The sequence below is a fragment of the Tubulanus polymorphus genome, chromosome 7 (assembly GCF_964204645.1).
Source record: "Tubulanus polymorphus chromosome 7, tnTubPoly1.2, whole genome shotgun sequence".
Taxonomy (NCBI): Eukaryota; Metazoa; Nemertea; class Palaeonemertea; order Tubulaniformes; family Tubulanidae; genus Tubulanus; species Tubulanus polymorphus.
In genome coordinates this window covers 5609281-5621578 of record NC_134031.1, presented here as the reverse complement: position 1 = coordinate 5621578, position 12298 = coordinate 5609281, and the positions used below count along the sequence as shown (strand labels likewise).

Here is a 12298-nt window from a genome sequence, read left to right as displayed (position 1 = left end):
GGGTGGAATTTTTAAAAATTTTCAAATTATCTCTAGCACTATAGGGTATTAACTAGTCAGCACTGAAAGGGTTTTAAACCTGGCTCAGGTCGACTGACGACCCGACTATAGATCGTCTTATAAGAACAGCAGTAGTAGTGACCGCTGATTGCCAATTCGTTTGTCTCGTGATCTCTGCGCTCTGGTCGACTACGATTCGATCATTGCCAAGTCTCGTGGTTTTTTGACTGGCCATTTTGAATGCTAAAAGTCACATGCTGCAATACTCTTTACTGATTGGCTACAACGTTAAGATCAGTCTTAGGAAATAGAACTTGTTGTATCGTTATGTTTTGGCTTATGATCGGTCGGTGTCCAATCCATCGCGGTGGTAAGTGAATCCATGTCGAAAAGGTTCTTGATTAAAAAATATCGTAGACGTGACTGCTTTCGATGTGACGATCTGATCGGATCTTAGCCAACCTGGTTTTGTCTCGAGTGGCAAATCATGCGCCATAGTCAATTTCCAAGTCCGCAAAGAGGGCTCGGCTTGATAAGTAGAATGTGAAATGGCCTATGATTTATAAAATTTAGAAAACTTTAAATTAGTCATCGATTTGAAGTAAAAATCTTTGATGATCTGAGACTGTTGTTATCTGAACGGAACATCTTTTGAAGATTCAGAATTTGCTTTGTCTTCGTCGCATAAATGATTGAAGATCATCTGCTCTACGTGACGCATCGTGAATTTTTAATGAATTCATAGTGAAAAAAAAAACTCAATTTGAATAAATTTCATCCATCAAACTTAACGCGATCGCAGTAGAAAGATAGCATCTTCGTTGTAACTTATCCTACTCGAGGAGATGGCAAACAGTTTCGATTTCTGTCCATGAATATTGAGATTTCTGAGCAATTTTTCAATCCATTTTGTGGCTAAATGGTTCTTTGAATTCGCACTGAAACCAAACTAAAACTAAATGGTGACTTAAGTTGATTTCAAGTGTGATATATTTGTGAACTACATGGCCCGTGACCGATCTCATTTCTGCTAATATCAATCTGCTGACTGGAGCAGACCCACCAGGCATTCAATACTTTATGAACATTTTACTAGTCTTAAATTGTCCCATCCTCCCGAGCAGGGAATCGAACCTTATCGCATTGAGACTCGCTGTGGTCCGAAACCCTGCCTCACTAGACCGGTTGCCCAGCTACATGCCGGGGTAGAATTGATTGTCGAGGCTTCACACATGTTCAAGACTTCACCCGAGGCTTTTTCGGACGAAAAAATGGAATTGAAACACCGGACATCGTATTCATGAGCGTGCTATTAAAAAGTTTTCTTTTTGATAGCACAAAACTTCAAACAATGCAACGGTGAATGTCCGAAGGGCTGGTGGTTTCAGGCTGCTGTACAATCAATATCATCCCCATTATCTCGCAAAGAGACCGTCATATCGACGTCTCGTTTAATGAGAATAAATTTGAAATTGGCCCAATTTTGTCAGTTACCTCGAGGTGTTGACAGACTGAATTCGCCTGGTATAGCTGGCTGTTCAAACATCCTTGCGTAGAGTCAGTCGACGAAGTCAATCGACGAAGTCAGTCGATGTAGTCGATCGACAAATTTAGGCGACAAAATCAGTCGACGAAGTCAGTCAAAAAATCAGTCGACGAAGTCAGTCGATGAAGTCAGTCGGCGAAGTCAATCAACTCTCGTGCGCGTGGATTTCCGAAAAAACGAAAATGAAAATCTATTATTTACGATGTGAAAATCGATGATACAGTTTGACGGCACGGAACGACGCGCGTTGATTAGATTTGTAACCCGGCGCCGTCCCGTGCGTTTCCTAACAACGTCGCGCGAGACGGTCTCCGAGGAGTCGACGCCGATAAAAATTACTTCTATTTTACGTTCGACAAAAAATCACCGTTATCCATTCGTGGTGATGCGAGAACTTCGGCCTAGACAAAATATGGATGGAATATTGCTTTCTAATTAGACTTAAGCCTGATCTGTGCCGATTGGACCAAAATGTCTCCATCATCGTCTCGATCATGCGAATATTTATGGCCCGAGCCAAATTTGACCCGAAACAAGTGTTAACACGGTTGTCAAATGGGCCTGCGACAAATTTGGCCCGACTGAAAATGACGATCCGGGCCAATTTTAGCACGGGTCAAATTATTGCATGTGGATTGCAACTGGTTTGCGACACATTGTTTAGTAGGGCCAAATTTGACGTACCCATTTGGTCAATTTCCAAAAATTCCACAAAATTGGCTCGACCGAAAGTAATACTGGCCTTTGATTGAATATTTCTAAAAACACTTTCAGGTAGCCAGTAATTTGAAGTAAAAATCTTCGTTGAATCTTTGCATGGTTATCTTAAGCGAACATCTTTTGAAGATTCGCAATTTGCTTTGTCTTCGTTGCGTAATGGAGATCATCTGCTCTACATGACAATTCTACAAAAAAATCATCACTGATTTCCATTTAATGCGAGAACTTAGACAAAAAAACGTGAATGCAATATCTTGACATTTCTACATCTTTAAACCCGAATTTCCACAATTTTCTTCGTATTCAGGGTTCTTACGGGTTTCGGATAGTCTTGGAAAGTTTGGAAATGGCTTTTTTCTCAGGCCCTTGAAAGAACTATGAAAAATTTTTTTTTTCTCTATGGCTATTGGAAAGGCATGGAAAGTCAGAATAGGGTTCTCAAATTGAAATTAACCTTTTTTCCTATTTTGGATTTTAGGCCACGCTTATGTGCCTGATTGTTTTACTAACAATTTTTATAAAGACTGGTTGAGTTGTCACACATTCTACATAGCCAATAAAACGTATTTGAATCTTTATGAAAACACTTTGTCAGTGGTATCAATAAGTGACACTCATTTACTTTGAATAGGTCTACATTAAACATCGCGTACTCAGGTAGGCGATGTTTTGTAAAATTAGGGGTATGGAAAATGTATCATCTGGGTTTGGAAAAGGTATGAAAATCGAATTGCCGAACCTGTAAGAACCCTGTCTATGATTTATCTGATACGGTGCTCAGCGATTATGAATTTACCGTCGAAATTATCATGTTTTTTCCCCCTTCGATATCCAGACGGAATTGTGATGGATTATTTCGAGCGTCGCAGGGATTACCGCCGTCGTCATCGTCATTGTCATCGGTTCCGTTTTTCGATTAATACTACCGTACAGTCGTCATGACGATTTTGCAAAAAATATCTCTCGTTTCGAAATCGTAAAAATTGATAATAAATTCCGTCGGTTTCGTTCGATTTTTATTTCGTCGCCATTCGCGCTCGTCTCGGATATCTCGCTGTTCGGAAAGAGTCCGACGAACTTTAACTTGGTTTTTTTTTTTTCGAAAATCCACCGGCGACCCGGCGAAATCACCTGCAGAGGTGCGTAGTAAAGATTTTTCGACGACGATTCACTCGCGCGAAGCAGTTCTCGGCACCCGTGGGGGTTCGAGGGGGGTAGGGACGCCGTTGAAATAACATGCGAATAAGGGGGAAAAATCTCGTAGTCGGTCGCGTCGTGTTAAATTTCTGCCTGAGAGGTTCTGATCGAATTAAACAGGCTGTGCTTTCCGTGTGCGTCGTTCGTTCGTTGGCGTTTTCCCTCTCGTGCGTCGTATTCAATTGTGATTAGATTTAGATGCAAATGAAATGATTTTAACCGTCGTTCATGCCTAATCCATCGCCGTCGGGTGAAAGGGATTGTTATTTATTTCGTATCGATTTTTTCCGCTCTCGCCGCTGCCACCGCCGCGCTAGCGGTATAAAGTCTCCACCGGTCTTAGCTAACGTGAGACGCAGTCTTGCATCACATAACGTCGCTATTAAACTGTATAAAAGCTTCCTGAAATAGCTTCGTATTACCGCGATAGATTGAATCGAAATTGGTTCGGAGGTTCCGCGTATAATCGTCGGAGGACGTATGTTTCGATTCAGCCAGCATTCATTGAATATAGTGAGTTCACTGGCAGATCCAGGGGGACTTTTGAGACTTTTACAAGTTCATCGAATCTTTTTGAGTGCCAGTTTTCTACTTTGTCAACAAAGATTATTGGTGCATTTCAGTGCGGTAGTACACCTAATAATGCCTTTTTGGACATCAATGCGCCCTTCTGGGATGTGACAAGTCCTTCAAAATTAGCCTCTGGGTCCACCCCTGGAGCTTATAGATGGTTAGAATCAGTTATTTACCGGAAACTTGAAAGTTTCGGTACAAATCATAGGTTTTGATTGCCGGTATCTTCACAATGATTTCCATGCTTGTATCGAATAGGGGTGACTCCGAAAAAAATCCAAATCACGGCGTCCAAAGACGTCAGATGGTAGCTCCAGGTGGACTTGGATTTTGTGTCGGCTACAAACCCTCTGTTCGCTCCAGGCATGGGGGGGGAACGTCAAGGACACTTAATCAAATGATATTTACCTAGCAGATAGATAAGAGGGACGAACCCTATTTTTAGATGTCAAAAGTCCATTACGGGACCTTTCTTTCTGGCTATTATTAAATCTAAACAAGTTCAGATAGAGTTAGATCATTAATGCGACATCATGTCGTCCATTATTACCCTGTCATAAAGCGTTTTCACTAAATGTTGTGTATCTGAAATTGTATTTTGTAGGATTTAGCGGCTCGTAACATTCTGGCTAACGAGAATCTTGTTTGTAAAGTCGCCGATTTCGGATTATCTCGAGAAATTGAAAGCGACGATACTGATGGCGCCTATACAACTAAGGTAAGATCCCTTCAAACATGCGCGGAATAAATTGCCGAGATGACGTTTATATGCATCGTTTATAGTTCGAACTTCTACGATACCGGTACTCATTTGGTTCAATAAGTTTGTCTGTTTTAAATCAAGTACGAACCCACTGCAACCATTGTGGTGTTGAACCAGATTTAACCCTTTCAGCGCATCTTCACTGCAGTGCGGTGTTTCAATCGTTGATGGACTTTGCTAGTAAAACGCATTGCGAAGCGTTGATGTAATCAGTAGTTAGTTTCCATCTCTGAGATGGCAGAACCTGCCAAACTGAGTTTAGTATTAGCTACTAATCATACACCGCACCGCGGTGTAAATGCGCAATAGCAGTATGCCCGCTATTCAATACACAGGTGGAATTTTTAAAATTTTCAAATCATCTCCAACACTTTCGGGAATTAAATAGTTGGCGCTAAAAAGGTTAAACCCACACAACTGGGGAACTGAGAAATCAAACCCAGGTACTGTGGAACTTCTTGGTCGTGAATTGAATTACTTGGTAAAACTAAGTATCGCCACTGTTGATCCAGAGACAAATCGAATCCGAAACTGGCATTTGGGTTCAGTGTCATTTTGAGCCCGTAACCGGTGAATTGGCGCCTGAATCTGACAGATTGAACGCGCAACTGTATAACTAGATGCTTTGTTAGTCCGCGCACATAGAATCAAGTTTATATGGCGCGGCATCCGTGATTAGTCATAGATCTATAGACTTATGTCAATGCTCGCAGATTAATCTGATCCAAAAAAAATCTCGCGGAAGATTTATTTCAGAAATTAGTGTCCGAAATTAATTCCGTATCGTGTATTTGATATATCGTGTCATTTTTCTGCTCCAAGACAGAGAGAGAGAGAGAATAATCCGAGGTGACTCATATCAACAGGTGTTCGCCGTAATTTCATCCGTTCTCCTCCATTTTTTCTCCGGGCGAATTTGTCTCTCCATTCCATGTCTAGATTACGTCGTCGTCATCGTCGTCGTACCATACCTGAATTAGTTTAGCTCGATAAATTGAATTTTTTAGCATTCGTCGCATTCGTTTTACCGAACGAAGGAAATCTAATACAATTCCCGACTAGCAGCTGGTCCTGATTCACAACTCATTACAGCATGTATAGCACAGTTGAGTAAACTGAAGTCAGATTTGTATACAACCCAAGTCCCCGATTATACGCGATGCGATGTACATAAAGGATGAAATTCAGATGGAATTAGACCTTTTTTTAAGCGACATCTAGTAATCCATACCCTTTCATAAAGCAAAATGGAGAATTTACACTTCTGCTAGCTATGAGAGGATGTAGTGTTAGTTTGGCTCCATTTCTCTTCAGCGACGCTTTGAATCGGTCTTTTCATAGCATTATTAGGGTTCCTCTAGCTCTGCTAGCTCAGAGCTGTGACCTGGGTGTACTGTTTCTCCTTTCCTAGCAAGTGGTTGAACAGCAACAGAGTTAATGTTTGACTCACCAGAAATGAACTGATTGACTCTTGAGTCAAACTTAACCCTTTCAGCGTGGCTACACCGTGGTGCGGTGTATAATTCGGTAATGGACGTTGCTAGTTCACCGCATCGCAGTGTATTGATATTATGAGTAAAAGTTTTTATCTGAAAGATGGCAGCACCTATTAAACATAGTGAAATATTGGTAACTAATGGTACATCGCACCATGGTGTAGCAGTATGACTATTATTCAACACACTGGGTGGGATTCTTTTATTTTTTTAATCTGCAGCACTTTCGGGTATTAATTAGTCATCACTGAAAGGGTTTAGAACAATGGAACTGGGTTCAGTACTATACAAGATTCCTTTCAAATATTTCTTACAAAAACCAATTGAACGGTAATCTAAGATTTTCAGTCATCTTTTCTGACTGATTTGAAGTCAGTTTTCGATATCTGAGATGATCATTGATTTGTAGTGACATTAAATTGATATCATTCGGCACGTATATGTAAGAACTTTTCCATCTATTTTGCAGGGAGGTAAAATTCCAGTTCGATGGACCGCACCGGAAGCGATCGCGTATCGCAAATTCACATCAGCGTCGGACGTCTGGAGTTACGGAGTCGTCATGTGGGAAGTGATGTCATACGGCGAACGGCCATATTGGAATTGGTCGAATCAAGACGTTATAAAAGCCGTCGAAAAAGGTTACCGTTTACCCCCACCGATGGTAAGAACTTATTCCAAATTGAGATCCAGATTCAAAGCGGTCATGATGTATAGGAAGTTCAGAAGTTGGTTAAAGATAACGCTTAGATAACTGATATAGTTACTATCAAAACTGCATTGCGAATATGAAATGATCAAATGTTTGACTTACTCCAACTTCTGAGCAACTGGCCACTGCTTTTACGGGCCGGTTTTAAATTTTGATAACTTCAAGTTAAAGTCAAAACTTATAGAAAAACTTGTACTTGTACTTATTGCAGTGGCTGCTTTCATAGACTGGCTATCGAGCAAGGTTATAGAGATCATATATTAAGCAGAACAAACTTCGGAAATAGCTGTTGAAAGATTCCTTGCTCGGGTTCTAAGTACTTAACTAGCCAATCTATGAAACCAGACGCAGACATATGGCTCCGGGTCCTTATCGATAGTAGATCAATCGGGTATTGTGGTTTATCCGGGTCTCAGTGACCACCCTGCAAATGTCAGTCGAAGGTCATCATACGCTTCGCGCCGTTCAAACGCTCGTTCCCCGAGGCTTCGTTCATTCTTACGATGCTAATCAAAGCCGGAATGGTTGTTTACGGATGAGACCCGTGCGCGCGATCCTCTCTTTATGGATGAACGGTAGACTGTATGTAGACTGAGAGCTTCCTCTTTTTTACCCTTACAGGATTGTCCGGAGGCCATCCATCAATTAATGCTCGACTGCTGGCAAAAAGAGCGAAGCCACCGACCGAAATTCGCGGCTACAGTACGAACAATAGACAAATTGATACGCGCACCTGAACTGCTGAGGAAAGTTGCTAAACCAAGGTAAGCGAGCGCGGGCAAACCGCAAATTCCCATCGAGCCGGAGATTTAAATAAACGAATGCTAGCTTCGCCAGGAAGTCGATAAAGCGGTGAGGCCAGGAAAAAAAACATGAAGCGATTCAATTTCGTTATCGGTATATGTAGCCTACTGTTCGACACGGCGTAGTCGCGTACTACCGGTGAGTATATGTACCGTTAACGCACGTACCATAAAAGGCTGTTGGTGAGAAGCGATAAAAACATTGACTTTCATCGTCGTCGTTGCCGTGCCGATAACGTCGCGGGCGAACACATGTATCTCCTTCGCGACGACGCTCAAACTAGCTTCATTATATCGCCACGCTAGATTGTCTTCTGTTGTCGGTTAGCGGTACCGGTGCTGGTGGTGACAACTCGCTGAAACCATCGGTTACTTTCTCTCTAAAGATGTGTGTGTATATATAAATCTATTCGGCCGGAAATAATCAAGATCTCTTCACATCGCATTTCCGATGCTTATGTCGCTCGGCTGAAGTGCCTAATTTGTGGTGTCCAGTTCCTTGTTAAATCCAAAGTATTAGGGATTGATTTTTTTCCAGGGAAGATCCTGGGATTCAGTCCGAGGAGTTCATTAGAAAACGAAGGAAATATTATTCGAGGGGTCAATTTTATGAAAATATAAAAATCAGTGAAAAATCAGTCATACTGTTGAAATTGCTAGATTGCATGTAAAATCAAACAGTTTCTGTCTATGTTTTACGTGTTTGGCTACCTCATCCGAGAAATACCTTCTCTTTTCTTCTGGACCCCGGCCTTCCAATTTTCCTAGGTCCGTCCACCCTGGCAACAGCAATTAAACCAAAAAATTGAGTACATCTTTTTTGTGATGCTGGGGCCAGTTGCACACTCGTAACTTAAGTCCAAAAGACAGTGGTCTTCAATCTTAAGACTGGTCTCAAGTTGTTAGATTGGCTATAGAACTAACTTGGTCTTAGACTGGTCTTAAGTGTAAGTCATGACTAAGCAACCGACCCCCGGATCCTAATGGTAATGTTGTAACATTTGAATGTAGAATCCTACTACTTGTAAAACGTCGTATTTATATTTCGTATTTTCTAGGCCCTACAACACGTATGAAACGAACGTTGATCTCACGCGCTACGACTCGTTGGAGGAGTGGCTGATTAGTATTAAAATGGAACGGTACCTCGAAAGTTTCCTGCAATACGGCTATGCAACTATTGACTCGATCGCGAAGATCACGCTGAAAGACCTCGTCAACATGGGCATCACGTTGGTCGGACATCAGAAAAAGCTGATGAACTCCGTGCAGACGATGCGCGTTCAAATACACGGTGCTACCGTATCGGACGGTTTCATGGTATAGCCTCGTCGGCGGAGCTGAAAACTTTTTACGAAAAAAAAAACAACGATGAATTGTGATTTAAACGTAGAACGTAATAATATATGATTGTCTCAGAGTTTTCTTTCTACTTCGCTCGTGAAGTAGCGCTGTCTAATTTGTGTAATTATCAACTATCTATGTGTTGCCCGTACTTCAGAAGAATGTGTTACGTTCAACGCGGGAAGGTTTCGTAACAACGATCAACATTTTTTTTTTTCGAACGTAGGCGACTGCATCTCCCTCGGATATCTAGTTTCTATAGCAACGCGCGCACACGTTTGTTGTTACCCATGACGACGATGCGGGTAATTCGGATAACAGCTGTCGCGACGACGATGACGACTGACGATTGTTCATTTGTTCAGAAATAAAAAGCGAAAGTCATCGAAAGATTGAGAGTGATAATCTGCTGCGGATCTATTATTCCGGGTCCTCGGGATTCGTACCTCTTCTGACTCATCGTCACGAGACTTTTGGGAGTAATTAGCTGACTATTTCGCATGCGCTAAAAGCGTCTACACCTGTGCCTGTTTTTAGATGGAAGGTACATCATCCGTCTGCCCATAGCGTAAAGTCGAACATCGAAAACTTTATTCAGTTTTTCCGGTGCTTTTTCTTTTTTTTCGAGTCGAATAATGCTTTGCGGGGAAATCGACCCCGTAACATACGAGTGACATTTTTGGCGGGATGATTTTAGTTCGAAACGCAAAAATATGAAAACGATCGACAGCTCCTCCCCCCGCGTGTGTGCAATGGGTCTTGTCTTCTAGCTCAATCGGACCCATGCGCGCGGCAATCAGAGGGGAAGGAAGTAACGCCCGGAAGTTGATATGGCTTAGTCTAAGCGCAATATTTCAATCCGCCTTCTGATTCGTTCGGATTCTGAAATATTGCGTTTATGCTTAACTAAACGATTAAGTGCATTGAACGGTGGAAAAATTGTTTGAATTTTTTTGCGACTGCTGTTTTAAGGGGATCCGGTGTAAGCTCGGATTTGCACTGCTACATTGTTATTATAAATGCTGAAAAATTTACTGTAAATAGAAATGAATTCGAGAATACATAGATGTATGTACATATATATACAAAAAAATAACACAGAATATATCTATATATGTATACAAAAATACAAAGGACAATACGATTGATAACTATAGTAGGTCGAAAACAGAGTAATTGATATGAAAATGTGTAAAATTACATCATTTTAGGTTGACCTATCTATCCTGTTCCTTGTATATATATATATAACATTCTCTGGTTGTACATATATAAACGGTATCGGACGATGGCAAAGCTTTATTGAATAAGAAAAGCCATCAGTCGAAGATAAACGATTGATAGCCCCGAGTTAATGCGGATTATGTATGAGTTACGAAGTCATGTGTAGAGACGGCGATAAGAGAACTGCGCCTCGCGTTGTCGTCTCTCTCGAACGATCCTCGACCGTCGATCTATCATTGATTGTAACATTAAGGTAATGGATGTTTGGTATCGATGTAGATGATGGTATTGTGTGTGTGTGTGTGACTTCGGGACAAAACTTGGCTAGCAACAGCACTGACTGATGGTCTCTGATGGTCAAGGGGTCCCCCCGGAAGATAAACAATTCATACGCGGCAGGAAGTGGTACGTGTCCGAGATTGGAAACAACTGTTTAGGTCTCACAAGCCGTGACGCCCTTGATCCTTGTTAGTTCCAGCGATAAGGTCGTCGGCATCTAGTTTTGATTAGATGGCCAAATTTGAAGACGGATCAATGTTCCACAGTTCAGGGTTCGTTTCATCTTTGTACCTGGTTTCAAATCGGTCGCTTCGTTTCGAAAGTTGAAAACGACCAGTTTTGATTTGCGAGGTGAATACAGCTTTTTTACCTCTGTTTCTGAACATGCCGTCGGGTGCCGCGCTATCCGACATTTCTCGAGCTGAGATGGTGTCGCACTGGAAATTTCTTATTCAAAGAAATTCAAATTTTCAAATCGGAACTGGAACGAATCAATTCGATAAGAGAATAGACGAAACTGTGCTTCAAAGCTCTAACCTTGACTCATACGTAACCTTTGAAGTCATTAAACTCATGAGTTATGTTATCTCCGACTGAGTTATTGTGATTTTTAACTGATTATTTCGACGAGTTCTGTAAGGATTCGCCGATGATGATTCACTCGCTGTAAAAAAATGTAGATATTGTATATATTTATTATTATTATTATTATTATTATTATTATTATTATTTAGGTGCAATAGACTTTTAGACGCGTTCCCTTGTTAGACAAGAGGAGGCCTAATTCTTTTTTGTTTTCGAAAATGAAAGATACCGAAAATGGTTGTAGTTATCAACGGAATCATTTTAGCTATCGTACGCCTTGTCGAAGGTTCTCGACCAATGAAATCGCAGGATGGCATGCGCATCTGGAATAATTTGCGAGAATATTAATCGGTTGTGAACCTGAAATGATAAACACAGGAAATTTCATCAGGTCCCAGTTCCACAGTTCGGAATTAGATTTGACTCAGGAGTTAAAACATTGAAAAGGAAGTAACTTTAACTCAGAGTTAACTCTAACTCACAACTCTGCAACCGGGCCCTGTATTTCATACGCGAATCATTTCTCGGTTTATAACCTAAGCACGCGGAAGATTGCTTCTGTAATTTAGTACAAAGTTCCTTCAAGGCTGTTGCATCTGATTTCTTAGCGAAAATGTAGTTTTACACATGTATCAGGTAGAAGTAGGCCCTGCTGAATCTAACTCAGATCACTGCTTAACTCTAAACTGTTTGTTGAGCGATTCTTTTGATTCTTTGAAATTTCTACGGTCCGAAATGACCCGACGTCATTCGTGGCATCTACGGTACTAAACTTTCAACCCGCTACATCATTTCGATTATTTTCGTTCGAACGAAAAATGAACACGAAGAAGTCACCGCGATCGAAGAACGTATCGATCTCGCGTCGAAAGAGTTCCGACCGACGACACCCTTGAGAAAATAACACTTGATCGTGTGTCAATCGTACGCAATCGGTGTCTATGCGCCGGATTGTCGTAACGTAACTTCTGTTGCGTTCTTCGAGATCGAAATACGATCCGTGGATGAATCACGTCTTTTCGACGGATAGCGGCCGCAAATGAAAAAAAAACCGGT

The 12298-nt window shown here is 41.4% G+C and overlaps 1 protein-coding gene across 1 annotated transcript in view; it reads left to right on the top strand.

The window, feature by feature from the left end:
• LOC141909381 (ephrin type-A receptor 7-like) overlaps positions 1 to 9136 on the top strand; it is a 33327-nt gene extending 24191 nt beyond the window's left edge. The window contains exons 10-13 of the mRNA XM_074799828.1: positions 4641 to 4754; positions 6765 to 6959; positions 7629 to 7771; positions 8869 to 9136. Of these exons, the coding sequence (XP_074655929.1) occupies positions 4641 to 4754; positions 6765 to 6959; positions 7629 to 7771; positions 8869 to 9136 (720 nt within the window). The remainder of the gene's footprint in view (positions 1 to 4640; positions 4755 to 6764; positions 6960 to 7628; positions 7772 to 8868) is intronic.
• The last annotated feature ends 3162 nt before the right edge of the window (positions 9137 to 12298 follow it).